Source organism: Plectropomus leopardus, chromosome 21 (genome assembly GCF_026936395.1).
Source record: "Plectropomus leopardus strain MGB_pleo_1.0 chromosome 21, ASM2693639v1, whole genome shotgun sequence".
Taxonomy (NCBI): domain Eukaryota; kingdom Metazoa; phylum Chordata; class Actinopteri; order Perciformes; family Serranidae; genus Plectropomus; species Plectropomus leopardus.
In genome coordinates this window covers 22,352,679-22,369,077 of record NC_142196.1, presented here as the reverse complement: position 1 = coordinate 22,369,077, position 16,399 = coordinate 22,352,679, and the positions used below count along the sequence as shown (strand labels likewise).

The 16,399-nt window shown below is 36.5% G+C and overlaps 1 protein-coding gene across 1 annotated transcript in view; it reads left to right on the top strand.

The window, feature by feature from the left end:
* The window catches only part of apbb1ip (amyloid beta precursor protein binding family B member 1 interacting protein), a 32,741-nt gene that overhangs the window by 7,315 nt on the left and 9,027 nt on the right, over nucleotides 1–16,399 (top strand). The window contains exons 2-6 of the mRNA XM_042510824.2: nucleotides 2,019–2,078; nucleotides 3,045–3,132; nucleotides 4,599–4,891; nucleotides 7,240–7,317; nucleotides 10,120–10,279. Of these exons, the coding sequence (XP_042366758.1) occupies nucleotides 2,019–2,078; nucleotides 3,045–3,132; nucleotides 4,599–4,891; nucleotides 7,240–7,317; nucleotides 10,120–10,279 (679 nt within the window). The remainder of the gene's footprint in view (nucleotides 1–2,018; nucleotides 2,079–3,044; nucleotides 3,133–4,598; nucleotides 4,892–7,239; nucleotides 7,318–10,119; nucleotides 10,280–16,399) is intronic.

Below are 16,399 nucleotides of genomic sequence, written 5' to 3'. Positions count from 1 at the left end.
TGAATAAATAACATGGAGTTGAACAAAGTACATCTACATCACATGCATTTCAAGTACAGTACTTATGTAAAATTTTGAGGTACTGGCACTTTACTTGAGTATTTGCATTTTCTGCTGCTTAAAATGTCATGCAACTCATTTAATTCAACTTCGTGCTTCTACTACATTTCAGAAACAGCTCTTAATACTCTCTTAATACACATGTATTTGTTTACTGGTGGATCTTGACCTCTCCAACATGGCGACGTGTAGATGTATTGCAATGAACTTAGAGTAGTGGCCAATGAGGTATCTGCATTTCTATATCTATGCTGTACAGTAGCAAATACAACACATTAAATTTCTGATATTTGTAAAAAGAAAAAAAAACATCAAAGCTCCACTGTGACTGATTGAACTTCCTCTGACACCTTCCCACTACTGGTCATGTTCAGTGTAAGAAAACAGGGACTCTGTTTTGACTGCACATTTTAGCCCGTCATAACATTTACTCTGAGAAAATGGGGATTCAAATAATACATGTCTGACAGACAGCATACTGTATGTAATTACTGATGGAAATCTCGAGTGGATTTTTATGTGTTGTTTTCAGGACAAATATAGTTTGACCACAATCCTTTTGCTACTTTAGACTGAAAATATCAGCTGTGTTTGAGTTAGACTGCATTAACTTAGTTCAATCGCCAGAAGAAAACATTGCTATTTTATGTTTCTGTAAACTACAGATACATTGCATTTGTATTTTTGATATGCAAATGTTTCTACAGTTGCTTATTTCTGTTCACATGTATATAAGCTGACCTTTTAATTGGGAGGTGGTAAATCGCGCAAGATCCAGGAAAGATAGATACCAAGCTGCGGACCACTTTTTGACATCACAAACAATAAAATAAAACAAACAAATACATTGCAGCATTTCCACCAGTGATTGTGCATCCCAGTTGCCAGAAAAAATGTTGGCTTTATACATTTCTGCAAACCTCAAATAAGTTAGATTTGTATGTTTTGTATGTATTATATCAATGTTGTAACGCTGTATATAAGTTAATTTTGTCATAGGGAGGTGGAGGGGATGATGGATGGCATGACCCCTTCCAAGCTGCAGACCATTATTTGAGACCAACAAATGACAAATTGTTGTTTTTCCAGTGGCTTTTAATGCACCAAACATGGGTATTTTTAAACAATGCTTTGCTGTGTTTCCATGGGGATAGTGGCACTAAAACAGTTGTTTTTTACAAAAACATTGCTGCTGTTCCTGCCAGGATTTTTCCCTCTAAACTGTGTTTTTTTTTTCAAAGCCAAAACATAATCTTCTCCTAACCATAACCCAGTGGATTTTGCACTGAAACCTAACAACCTGTTAAAAGTGCCTTATATTTTTAGCATACAGTATTTGAAATGAATTGGTTTTCTTATTGATAATGATTGAAATCAACTTTCTACAGTGTGGTTATGTAATGTGAGTGCATGAATTCAACACATAATGGTCTTAAATGAGATTATAGGACTGACTGCAGTAGTGAGTTATGGTTTAAGATAAAGTAGAGCTTACATGAAGGGCACATTTTACTTCTGAACCTGACATAAAATACAAAAATGAACTGATACCGCACTCTCCAGTTCAACATGTGTAACAAGATACAACAAGTTCTTGCAAAAAAAATGAATGCCTTGAAGTTATGCATACATGCTTTTATTCTTCAGTCTGGGCTGGAAATGTTTTTCAAGATAGCATAGCCTCAGGGCGCTCAACACAACAGCACACATTTCAAAGGAAAGCAGCAGTACTGGCTTTCACCACTGGGTGTGTGAAATGTGTATTTAACAGCTGTTTGACCACGCAGAAGGATTTACCTCTTCATTCCACACATACTTTCACCGTCAATCGTCATTACAGCCATATCCAATCAATGGACTTTGCTTCCTCACTGCATAAATCAGAACAGGTCACTGATGCACACAGAATGATTTTTGTGATTTTTTGTGACTGACACTTGTGTTGTCCCTTTGAACAGATGGATGACATAGATGCCATGTTCAGCGACCTGCTGGGGGAGATGGACCTCCTCACTCAGGTGAGCAAAGGCTGTTGTCATGACAATTATGGCATAAAAGTATAAATGGTCATACAGTTTTACTGCAGCTCCTCACTCGTAAAACTTCACATCATATTTTTGTTATCTCGGAGGGGGTCATGATATTAAAAAACAAACAAGCCATCCTGAGTGAACGGGGAAAATGCATGACCATCCCTCCAACATAAACAACAATATTTCACAGTTTCTTTCCATGGTTTATTGTGTGATTTTGAAGATTTTTAAAGGAAAATGCTTTTCAAACCCTCTTGTGGGTGTTGGGCCACTGAGGATAATGTTATTATATCCAAAATACAACCAATTAAAGTTTAATGTCCCTCCCTGGTGCTAAATATATATATATATATATATATATATATATATATATATATATATGTATGTATATATGCACAACACATACTGAACACAGTGACACATTCTCTCTTGGCTGCCCACGCTTTATTTTCCCACCTTATACCTTAAATACCTGACGTTTCTTTAGAGACAGACCTCAAATTCACTAAAACCCACCATCGATCACCGAGACACTCTACACCGTCAGGCACAACAGACCCAGCAGGGGGAAACACTCTTTGTGGTCATCTAACAGCCATAAATTACACACTCTTTCAGAAGGGGGTCAAATGGCATGAGGCAGATAGAGATAACACTTTTTTTCTGAGTGGAAAACCTTCCTTTGATGTTGTTTTCCAACCCAACCCACCACTCATTTTAAATCACTTCCATTTTGCTGCGGGGGCTGAATACAACACACAGAAGCCCTGTTAGGTGTAATGCCTAAAAACACATGTAACATGTAAACATTATACCTTCTTACATAATATTTGTTATGTTTCAGAATGTGTTGTGAATTAACTGTCGGAGCCTCCGGGGGTTTTGTGGCTGCACAGATATTATATTCATGCTCTTATACACACACATTGCCTTGTTTATTCTTCTCTGCAGAGTCTGGAAACAGCACCATCTGAGCCCGAGCCTCTCCCCAGCACCAACAAAGATGTCAACTTCTCCATCGGCTTCACTGACCTTAATGGTGACTTAACATTTTGTCTGTTGTGTGTGGAAATCCTACAAAGCGCTGGGTGTAGAGCTTTTTCACAATGACAATGCGGCAGTTGTGCAAGTGCAGGAACTGAGTGTCACATGTTTCATCAGTTATCTGGAAAACAATCGAGATACGTAACAGTGACGTGAAGAAGCAGAAAGACAGCATTCAGTTGCTCTACAGTAAATCTGGCTGCTGTTCAAGAGGTGATTTCAGGCAAAGATTGAGGTCACTTTACGTGCTAATTACTCAGTGTTTACCCCTGGCTCTTATGGGCTCTAAAACAAGCAGGTTAATGTTGAAGCAAGGTGGCAGAATCTGTTATTACTCCACCTAATGTGTCCCTGTCCCTGTTCCCCATGAAGCATGTCATGAAGCATTTCGATCCATGTCAAATAATATTTATCTATACAGCTCTTCACCAGAAATCTTTGCCAAAAAATCAGATCTTTGCAAAGACAAACCTTTTTTTTTTAAAAAAAAAAAACAAATTAATGCCTGTTTTTCCTGTGTTTCTTTCAGTTGACTTTTTAGTTTACATGCCAGCATTTCCTTTTCAATGCCAAATTTTATTTTTGATGCCAAAACCTACTGTAACTCTTTTGGCATGCATCGGAATGAAAGAAAAAAAAAGGAATTATTATTCTTTTTTTTATAAAATCATTATTTTATAATTATTTTTTAGTATGTTTTTTTTTTGGTTCAGACATTTCCTTTTATAATGTCACATTTTATTTTCAATGCCCAAATCAATGAGTTTATCCTTGAGGCCTGTTGGATGTTTTTGTCAAATTTTAGGAAATTCCCTTAAGGCGTTCCTGAGAAAACGGTGGAAAATTGAGGTCGAGGTTGAAAAAAATACCTAAGCTACCCTTTAAGGATCCCCAGTTAATATATTTCTTCCTGAGGAAAAGATGCAGTGCCATTGCCAATTATCAGGACACTTTAAATCATATTAACATGGTGGTGGTGCAAGAGTCAGATAATCACCTCAAGTCAGTAGAATTCAACTTTTTGGAAAAAAACAAATGTTTGAACAAAATTCTATGACAATCCATCCAATAATCAAGATATTTTAGTCAGGAGCATTGCAGCCTTTATAAAGGTTTTATAAAATGTAATTAATTATTTACTTATGCATTAGCCCAACTTACCCTACAACTTATAAGAAATACCTTCATGTTGTTGTTATTGCAACACAAAGAGAGGAGGTTGGACAAATGAAAGTTCTTAATGTTTAGGGAAAAGTACATGTCATTAAAAAAAGGGAACCAAAGCATCCTCTACGTGACTTTTTGATAAAAAGTGATTGCTCAGTGGTCAAATATTTCGAAAGAGAGGAAACACCTCAGATTGTTCACAGTTTCAAAATATTTTTGTCACTTGTTTTATTTTTTGAAATTCATACTGTACCTGGGTCAGTATTTAACAATTAAACTGATTTCTAACTCCAGAGTCCCTCCATGAACTGGAAGACACCGATTTGGATGCACTCATGGCTGATTTGGTGGCTGACCTTAATGCAACGGAAGAGAAACTTGCAGCAGAGATGCAAGGTCTGAAGGTGCCATCACCACCTCCACCAGACCTGCAGCCACCACCTACAGACCCGAGCCCCCGCCCTGTGTCCTCTCTCGCATCCCCGACATCACCAGCGAGCAGCACCAGCAGCAATGTTAGCACCCCGGCCTCCTCCGCCACCTCCCCTTTACCACCTCCGCCTCCTCAGTCTAAAAAGCCTACAATGGTGAGTCAGACGACACTTTGTAAGATGAGAATAGCATCTCAGCAATTAACTTTTTTAACCTCTCTGAGAACCAAAGTTTAAGAAGTGAGAGTTTTAACCCTTTGAAACCTTGATTTCTTAAAAAAAAAAAAAAAAACTATAAATATTACTCATTAAAAGCAAATTACCTGAAATTTAGCACAAAGAAAAGACCAAAAAGAAAAAGGCCTGAGGAAGATCTTGTAGATTGAAAGGTTGCCCTGTGAAAACATTGAAAGATGCCCATTGGGAGCTCAACAGTGTGCGGACTTCTTCCTATTTTTTATGCAGTTGCATCTGTGTGTATTTTGACTGGATGTGCCCTAAGTAGTTTCTCCCTTAAAAATTATTATATTAACTTGTAATTATTTCTCTCTATTACTTTACTTGGGTTTTAAAGGTTTTAATGTAAGTGAAAGGCATCTGAACGCAGCACAAGAAAACGGATGTCCAGGTTTTAACCGAGGCTTATCAGAGTAATGGAGAGTTTATTTTTGTTGGTATAGTTTCATGGAAAATGCCAGAATATTTGGTGACAGTGAAGAAGAAAAGAAAACGTCATTGCATTGTGTGGCTCTTAAAATGCAATAGGCAGACATATGAAGCAGAAAGAGGCAATAATGTCATAATCTCGGTTTTATTGGTGCCGTGCGCTTCCTGAGCCGTGCGTGACAAGACAGTATTACAACAAAAACATCACCAGTTCCCAGCATATACATTTCTAGTGATTTCTTTTTGTCTTTGTGGAACTGGGAAGAGTGGTATTGCTCTTATAACAGTTGGACGGTGAGATCATGGCGAAGCAGTTCCTGGACGAAGGCATCTGTTACAGTTACGGAGACTCGTGAGGCGAAACAGCCGAGAGTCTGTCTGGAACAGATCAAACACATGAGGCAGGAAAGAGTAACAGGATCAATACGAAAGGTTGGAGAAGGGGAGGTAAGATGTGGCAGTGGTGGGGGGGCCGAGCCAGACGGGAGCTTATTGCTTTAGCAGGGCTTGTTACCTCATCCTGCTGAGGTAAAAACACCAGCTGTGCTGAGGCAGAGAATGTGTCATTGTTAGGTGGAGGTGTGCAAGTTCATTAAAACTGCACTGAAGGCAGGATTTTTATGTAAAAACACACCAGAGCTATAAGTCTGAAGTAAAGGGTATCCTATCCTTGCTAATTGAGATTTAGTAGATTAGATTTAACGTCCCAAATGAAATTCTTTAATGCACACACGGGGAGTTATGAAATTAAAATTAAACAATTAAAGGTTCTCTATTTAATTTTTTTTTTTCTTTGTTTTAATTTTTCAAAACCAAAAAAAGGAACCAGAATGTACATTTTCACCAACTCATCTGACTCACCAGAGTCAGATCCTCTCCTCTTGTTTACCTTTAACACCCTCTTTAAGCAGTTGATCCACATTTTTTGAAATGCGCTTATTTGCTTTTTTGACTTTGTGTTATATAACAAGATTAATACCTCTGTCATACATACATCGTAAATATGAACTACAGCTAGTTAGCTTAGCTTAGCATAAAGACCAAAAACAGGGCAGCTAGCATGCCTCTTCCTTATTCTTCTAAATCTTTTCATGATTAGTCCTTTAAAAGCCAGGCATATTGGCCTAATTTCTATTAAAAGTGTAAAGAAGGTGATGCCTAATTCATAATTTGCAAGAAATGAGTGAAAATAAAACCCAAGAAAATTACCTGAAAATCACCCAAAAAACCTAAACAAACAAAAACAAGAAAATTATCTTGAAAAAAGGTGCTTCAAAATTAGAATAATTCTGTAAAATAATTTTAAATATATAATAATAATTGATTATGACATGTGTCTCTCCCTTTAACAAAAAAATCAAAATCTACTTGTTACTTAAAATTTGAGGATGTTTCTTGCCAAGTTACTTATTGCAGTTTTCTCTTGTTTTTTTTAAAGAAATTGAACCTGTGTGCTCTGGATTCAAAGGTATAAATACTTGTGAAAGGCATCTGGATTCATTGCAAGAAAAAGTGATGTCGATCCAGGTTTCAAAGGGTTAATCAATAAGTCTATAACATGCCAAAAAAATATGTGGCAAACACTGATTACAATATCCAAAGAGCCAAAAGTTTCACCTTCAAACTGCTTTTCATTTACTGTCATAAATGATAAGAAAAGCAGCAAATTATTACATTCAAGAAGTCAGCAAATGTTTGACAGTTTTGCTTTGAAAATGACTGAAACAGTAAGTCATTTATCAAAGGAGTTTTCGATTCATTTTCTTCTAATAGAATCATTATTCAACTAATTGTTGCAGGTCTAAACAATAACATAAACTACTGTTTGTCCTGTTTAGGAGGAACTCGAGGCGCAGATGAAAGCAGACAAAATCAAACTCGCTCTTGAGAAGCTCAAGGAAGCCAAAGTGAAAAAGGTAAGAAGAGTCCTCCTCTGTTCTCACATCCACACTGGCAACAGAAAACCTTAAAGACACTGTGAATTACGACTACATGGAGGTCATAATGTTCAAAGATGGTACAAAAGGCTTTTTCTTTTCCTTTGGAATAACCATCAATCACAGTGATGGATGGCTACTTTCATCCAGCCAGCGTCCTGCAGGACAGTTTCCCCTCTTTGGGTGAAATGTGGACACTTTCTCCTCTTCAAAGTAGTCAACAAAAGCACAGACATGTGCTCTTGCATGCTAAGCTTCACGTCAGGATGTGCAATTAGACACAGAACAAAACAAATGTCATACCAGTTGCATGCCATATTATCACAGGTGATTTGACTGATGATTTGACTGCCAAGTTCTACACTTATACTCGCCATTTACATGTGCGTATCTGCATTATAGTCAGGTTTCCATGCTCAGATAGTAAATAGAAATTCTTAGAAAAAGACTAAAGGGAACCAGCAAAAAAAACAGATCTTCCAAACTGCCATGTGTGTTTGAGAGTGGATGCTGAGGAAACACAGACCACTGGCCACTTCCACAGAAACATCTGTCCCCTGGTCTTTAGATGCAGGAGGTGCAATCTCAGTGGTTTCTGCAGAACCATCTGTGAGCAGAGGCCCTCAAGTTTCAGACAAACCCACTGGTTCCGGAGCGTGCTTACGACATCATCATGTATTTTGAAGATACCTGCATTGCATGAGGAAGCACTGTAAGAGGAAAAATAATCTGATATCAAGTGACATTTGATGTCAGAGCCATATTGTGTTCTGGGGAAGGTCGAGACAGAGGAACATGCAATCTAACGCCCTAAATCCGCGTCTGATAACATCTCTGAAACTTTTTATGACACAAGGCAAGCGACTGCTGACCCTGGTTCTGTGAAACCCCTCAGTCTCCCAAAGCTGGATTTGTTTCAGATGAGAGGAAGTGTGAAGCCATATGAGCCTGTGAAGAAGCACTGCTTCGCTCCAGAGCAAAATTAATCTCAGCCAACTCGGGGGGGCTAAGGCTGCAAAAAAAAAGACAAATACAATAGGGGAGGAAATTACTGAAAACGAAAAGAAAGAAGTTTAAGTGAATGGGGAGACAGGAGTGCTGATGCTCCAACTCTTCTGGTAAAACTAACATTAGGAAACAGAAACAACTATTTACTGCACACAGCCTGTAATTAAACTGGATAATAGACAAGCTGCGTGTGCTGCAAGGCTTGATTTGATGTCACGCTTTAGAGACACCTGCTGCTGTCCACTACATGGTTTACCCTTAATCTGTCATGCAGATGACACAGAAAACCTCATGATAGAAGCAAAAACACTCCAAAAAAACAGGTGGTTGTTTTGGGAGATTCATTTTGTAACTTTTTTGATGAGAGTTAAAAGAAAAGATCAATGTCACTCTTGTATCTTGTATCTTTCTCAGTTAATGCCTCCATTGTTGCCTTTTCCATCCTCCTTTTTCAGTACTGTTGAATATGAAACACTCGCTTTTCACAACACCTGCTATTTTTTTATTCTAGCTGGTAACCAAGATTTCCTAAACCTGCTGCATGTTGATGGAAAGGGAGTACCAGAGACCTGGTTTATGTTATATTTTATAACACCAAAAAGCAGTTCAAACTGGATTTGGTGAGGTTGTGAAAAAGCCATGTTCAGAAATAAAACTAAATCAAACAAAAATTAGAGTTTTCCTGGTAACAGAGGCCTGAAGAGATTCATAAATCAGAGAATTAAGGTTTGGCCCATGGCTGTTGGGCAACTGGCAGCAAGTTTCAAGCAGTGGGTTTAATATTTTTAAATCTGAGCAAATTGTCTCAGTTTCTTTCAAAGACATGTAAAGAAGACAATGAGCATCTCAACAAAAAATACCCCAAAAATTGCAACATATTGATAATAGTTACATTAAAAAAATTACCTGAAATTACCCCCAGAAAGAAAAAAGAAACAAGAAATTAACAGAAAAAAGTGCTAAAATTAAACAAAAAATGAATAAAAAATATAATACATATTTTTTATTTATTTTTATTTATATAACCTTATTTAAAATGTATAATAATGATAATAATAATAAATGTAAATATCTTTTTTCTGGACATTTTTTTCTAGGTGTTTGAATAAAACAGGTTGAAAAAAACAAAAAAATGCGTTTACACCAGGTAAAAAAACAAAAAGGTATGCCAAAGCCTATTTTACTGGATAAACATGTCTTTCAACCCAGAAACCAAATTAAACATGCCCCAGTGCTGCACCTGAATGAGCCAATTTCAGCTATAACTACTTAATTCAGATAATAAAAGGATAATAAAATAACAATACCATGTGAAAAACAACAAAACAATTCAAAGTCATTGTTCTCATTCCCAAACTTAAGAATAACAATTTAAATTGTTTAGGTTACTTAAAAAAGACTATTTCCTGGAACAATGATACCCCCCTCTGTTTTGACCCAGCATAGTACAGTCCAAGTCCCCTCCACTATAAAGTCCAGTGGAAGCTTCCACTTCCTGTTTGCCAGTTTGAAAACAAGACCAGCAGGTAACAGAGATGGGAGCCAGTGCAACAAACATTTGTTTGATTGAAGTTGAGTTTAACCAATAAATGAATTTCATTGAAACATATTGTAACATAACATCATAAAACATCAATAAATAAAGCTGATATGTGATTAAACAAAGTAAATTATGACAGTATACATTCCGAAATGACCACAAAAGTTTTATGTTAGCTTGGTAGCATGCTATTCCAGCAATGCTAACATAATGTTGTCATATTTTTATGTTAGTTGGTGGTTAAGGTGTTGATGAATGATGGAAGCTCCAAGACTTTGATGGTGGACGAGAGGCAGAATGTGAGGGAAGTTTTGGACAATCTGTTTGAGAAGACACACTGTGACTGCAATGTGGACTGGAGCCTCTGTGAGACCAACCCGGACCTGCAACTTGGTGAGTTACTGCGATTTCAAATTTAATTTACTGTAACGTGGTTGATTTGTGCTGTGGTTAAGAAAAAGTTTAAAGTACTTGTACTTGAGTAATCTTATTTTATGCAACTTTATATTATATTCCACTACAATTTGGAGGGAAACATTGTAGGCCTTCTATTTAGTCCACTGCATTTTGGAGGGAAATATTGTACTTTTCACTACGCTACTAAATTTTGGAGGGAAATGTTGAAATGTTATACTTCTTACCCCCCTACATTTTGGAGGGGAATATTGTACATTTTACTACATTTTCTACATTTTGGAGGGATATTTTGTACTTTTTACTACCTTACTAAATTTTGGAGGGAAATATTGCGCATTTTGCTCCACCACATTTGTCTGACAAGACATGCTTTTACCTCATACATTTAATATGCATGAGGTGAAAGGCATTATTCTAAATACAATCCAGGCTAAAGAGGAAGGTATAAGCATTTTCAGCTGCTGTTTCACTGATGTAAAGGGTAAATGGTGCAACATAAATTGATAAAATATTTATAAAATCATCACAAAAGGGTTCCCGTCTGGTCAGCAGTTTGGAAGAAAACTTAAGCTGATATATATATATATATATGTATATGTATATATATTTAAAACGAGAAAGAAAAGCGTTGCATTCTTATAACCTGCGGGATTTAAAGGCATGCATTAGTCACACTTGCCAAACTTTTGCTATGATTTTTAGATAATAAAACAGTGATTTGGTTACATACTGCTCATGAGCCATGATTAAAGATGACAGTGAGGTTTCTTGTGTTTTTGCTTGGACTAAATAGGGAATTTAAGGGAGCTGAATACGACATTTTGAATATCATTATACTGAAGAGGCAAGCAACCATTTCCTATGTTAAATATATTGTGGAGTAATGGCGCCCTGAGCACAGAATGAAGTCGTGCTCCCTGTGTGTGTTGTAATCCGAGCTTCTCTGTTCTTTGTTTTGGTCGATTGAACAGTCGCACATTAATGTTGAGTGAGTCTGTGTGTATGTGTCCCACTGGCTAGCTAATTACTGCTGCTAGGCACTGCAAACATGCCGACCCACTGTGCTGGAAGGTGTCTTTGTACAAGTTTGGTGTAGTGTTGCCTTTGCCACCAGCTCAGCCACCTCCACGCTGAGAGCCGTGTGCAGGCAATCTCGGCCAAGACACTAAATCCTGAATATGCTCTAAATGTTGCATATAGCTCGATTAATTTTGTGGCTTAAGATTTCACTCTGAGCTGTAAAAGAGTTGTGTGATAGTTACAGATTTAGAGGTGTTGCAGAAGATTGTATCATGGGCAGTGTTTTTACGTCCAACTTATGGGGCTAAGGAGTGTTTAACCCTTTGAGGGTCTGACTACCAAGGGATGTTGTATACTGAAAAGCCCTCTGAGGCAAATTCAGATTTTTGATAATGGGTTTTATAAATAAAATTGAATTGAACTGTATCGAATTAAACCGAATTGAGCTGAATTGAATTGGATTGAACTGAGCTGAACTGAACTGAACTGAATCCTTGATCAACATCACCTTTCATGTGCTGCATTCAGATGCCATTCACAAGTATTTTACCCTCTGGATAGGTCTAATTTCTTTGAAAAACAAGGGTGAAACGACAGCGGGCAACTTCGCCAAGAAATCTCCTATGAATTGTAAGAAATTAGTAGATTTAGAAAATTGTATTTTAAAAGGGATTTAATTATAATTATATTTAAGCACTGAGGTCATTCCCTTGTTTGTTTTTGCTAAAAAAAAATATTATAAGCAGAAAGCACAAAGAAAAAAATACTAGCTGCTTTGTTGGTGATTGATTTTTCAGTAAATATAGTGCAGAAACACTACAGCAACAGGTGTGTGCAGCAAATACATCAACAGAACCAGAAAACCACAGCAGTGATAATACAGATAGACTTTCACAACATGAGCCTTCAGTGTGTTTTTATATGAATTGTCAACTAAACACACACACACACACACACGGAGGGATATTTCATTCAGGTCCAGATGATGAAGTGTATTTTTATTGGCACGATGGCAGCCATACTGCAGCGAGCTCACAATGAAACATTGATCTTTCTCCCATCCATCTCTCTTTCCCTCCTCCTCCTCTCTCTCTCTCTCTCACACACACACACACACACACGTACAGTGTAGACAGGTGGGTTTAATTTGCTCTATCGGACACTGTCAGTCATCCTCTCTGTCATATGGAAATAGAAGCCTTATGATCTCAATCCTCCGTCTGAGCCGTCTGCGCTATATTTACTTCAGCTGCTGGACCTCGCCGCCATCAGATTTTTTGGGCCGCTCATTACCATCTGTTTTCTCTGTTTTCTGACATCTTCATCAGATCATTACAGAGATAATTCATACTTTTTTGAAAGACCCAATCCTATCACGGACAGGGCGTCATTTAACACCCTGCTGAAACTGTAATAATGAGGTACTGGTGGTAAAGTCATTAACCTCTGTGAGCCATAAATTGTGCGTCATCCTTGTTTTGCTTGAAAATTATATTCCAGTAATTTTATATGCAGCAACTTAAGCTGTGAAACACTAAATTAAAAGGATAAGCTTGGATTTATTATTCCATATCTTTAACCAATTCCATTAGAAGTTTATTTTGCAAGACTACCCATCTGCGACTCTCAGCCATGAGCCCTTTATATCTTACTGAAAGCTTGATTTTTGTATGTTAATTAATCATAAATTTATAGTTTTATTATAAAAGAATATTTCCAGCAGCTGGACACTGTAGTTTATAGCAAACATTTCTCAAACAGGAGAAAATAATGCATTTGTCAGGGACTTTTTTCAGCATTAACACACAGTTGGCAAGTTCGTTTTTTGTAAGATGTCCCCCTGTGCGATGGTGTGTCTCGTTCATGTTTTGAATAGTTTTAGGGCAACAATAGAGCTCTACTGCACAGAGGAATGAGATGTATCAGGTTTTGGATTCAGAGACAGTTCTGAATTGTAGCGTTGCAGTGATAAAAGAAAGGCAATGCAATATTGTGCCATTAAAAATGTTAGAATACCCAATTTTATTGGTACTGGTACTTTAAAAACAAGTGTTTTAATAAAAGCCTAATTTTCTATGATTTGTGTCGATATAATGACTGGCGTAGTGTATCACAGAAAGAGCTTTTCTTTCTTTTCTGATGAGCATTGAACAGGACTAATGATCAAAATCTGCAAAAGTTAACTCTGCTTTTGACGATTTCTTGTAAGACGTAATGCAACTAACGTTAAATATCTCCGAAACTCTGCATGTAAGAAACGTGTTGTTTTTTGGCCACATGTTAACGTTAGCTGTTGTGCTGTGTGCTGCTCCAACGAGGGCCCCGATGTGATCGGGTCCTTTTCAGAAACTTTGTAGTTCCGACATCCAAGTACACTGTTTTTTGTGATTATTTATGCATTTTTCCATGTTAAAAACTCTTCGTAGTAGCTGTCTGGCCATCTCCTGTTTTTGGCTAAAAACACCAAAAATCATTCCAGTCGTGTAATTGTCAGTTATTTATAATTTTTGTACATTTATACATTATAATAATTGAATTGACAAGTTGATTTTTATTTAATTTTTTTTCAATCTGAATGTCATGCCTTGGCTGCGTGGGCATTGTTCAGCAAACATGCGGGCATATTTAATTTTCTTATTCTTTCTTTTTTATTGATTTATTGATTTTTTAAGTAATAAAAAGCAAAGATATTTCAGTTCCTTTTCTGATGTTTAGGTTTGTTTATTTTTGTATTGGTACTGAGATATTTTGGCCTGTATTTTTTTGGATCATAATGTCATTAGTCTCTAGGTAGGATAATTTAATTGATGGCTTTGGTCTTTTCATGGGATTTGTTGGCAATAAGAAAATATCAGGTACCAGCAAATTTATATATATATATATATATATTGTCCCAAAAAACATTTACTATAACCTTTTTGGAAATTATAGCATTGCTAAGATATGTAAACATCTTCTTCCAGTATTACATAATATTGATAGAGACATACTGTATAAATGTATTATTAACCCTACAACACGCACAGCCAGTGAATACTTTAGATAAACCAGAGGAACTAACAGTTTTACATTCTGGATATTTTACATGCTTTTTTTTTTTTGCAAAAAGATGCAAAAGATTTTGCAAATGAGGAAATGTGTGTTTCCCTTTGGTCAAGACAGTTTATTTTTAACCAAATAACAGCATATTTTTAAATCAGCCATCTGACACACTGATTTATTTAAAGCACATCGTCCATCCAAACTTGTTTAGGTCATTTGAATCACGAGCACTGGGGGTGGACAGCGTCTTGTGTCATCTCTGACTAACCACGTGGTATGACAGCTCGATAATGGAAACTGTTTGAGTTAGTTTATTTTTAAACGCATGTAAACCCCCCAGAGTGTGTAAGTAATATACATACAGGCATTTAAACCTTCCAAACTTAGGTGAATTGGTTAAATTTCTTAAAAAAGAGGCAATCAACACCTCGGCATGAGAAGAAATTACTAAAATACAAAAAAGCTTTAAAAAAGAGAGTCTGTTATTAGAAAACTATCGTTAAACAAGGAGAAAAGTGTCCAGAAATTTATTTTTTTTTATAATAATTTATGAAAATCAAGTTACAGAAAAAATGTATACTGTATATTTGTTATTATTATTTCTGTTTTATTTCATTTAATTGTATTTGATTTTATCTTATTTTATTTTTTTTAAATTTATTTCAGCAATTTTTCTAGGTCATTTCCTGTTTTGTTGTTTCTTGTCTTTTTTGTGCTTTTTTTGGCAACTTTTTACTAATAGCTTGCTAAGATTGTGTCATTTCTCGTTAAATTTTCCCATTCATGTTTTTGAGAGAAATCAAGCAAATTTGCTTATGTTTCAAAGGGTTAGTCTTTACCAGCGTAAAAGCCGGAGCAAGTCATGTCTAATAAACACCCACAGAGCTCAACAGCAACACCATCTTCAAACAAATCTCTGTTAAATTCACCCATGTGCACACCATGCACACTGCCGACACGCAACATGTGCTTAATGCAGTTCAAAGGGGTTTTTACTCGGAGTAACTCACTCTAGCAGCAGAGTCACACCATCCGTTTAATGATTGTAATAGTCAAACTATAGACTGGAACCCTGGCAGCAATTTCTTTAATGCCTACCTCTGCCTCGGCTGCTAACCTGTAATTGGGGAGCACGGCTGAACTACAGTCAAATGCCCGCTGCATTCTGGAGATCTGTGGCACTGCGTGTGTGTGTGTGTGTGTGTGGGCAGACTGGAGGAGGGGGAAAGTGCCCTTAATGTGTTTTTGAGGTTTAGTGCCATTTAAAGTCCTTCCAGCAGAATGGGGAGGCTTGTATTTTATGGAGCCCTCCCTTAATTCATCCCATTAGAAAAAGACAATGGCACAGCTGTGCAATGGACTTTGAATCAAGCTCAGCTGATTTTAAGATTTCGTGACAGAGCGAACTACTGTGCATATGGTAAAACGTTTGTTTTGACATGTTTTACGGCGCAAAGTTGAAAGAGTCGAGACATGCAGAATATTATGTGAGATTAAAGACTTGCAGATTCTGGTTTGAATAATAATGTAGAGTCAGTGTGAGAGTAAACTGGAGATTAAAAATGTCTCTGGAGAATCACCGTTAGTGTTTGAATGTGCTGAGAATTTCTTTTTGTGGCTCTTTTTATAGTCTGACACAGAACCACAGTTATACCTTTAATATTAAAATGCAACACTTTGATACTTGTGAACACAGTCATGGAAAGCTTTCAATTTCCAGCCAGAAAGTTGGTAAGAAATGTTCTACACATTGCAAGAAATTAGTTGATATAGGAAAATTTAAAAAGAAAAAAAATGGGAAAATGACTAGGGAAAAAAAGAAAAGGCTAGGGATAAACTATATTTAAAGCTAATTATCATAATTAGGTTACATATTTAAAATTATGTTACAGAATTACTATTTTTGATAACTACGTATATTTTAAGTAGTTTATCAAGTTTTTTTTTTTCTTTTTCAGTTTTTTTTCTGTTTATGTATTTATTTGTTGGTTTGTTTTCACTAATTTTTGGGTTATTTTTTGTATTTTTTTATTT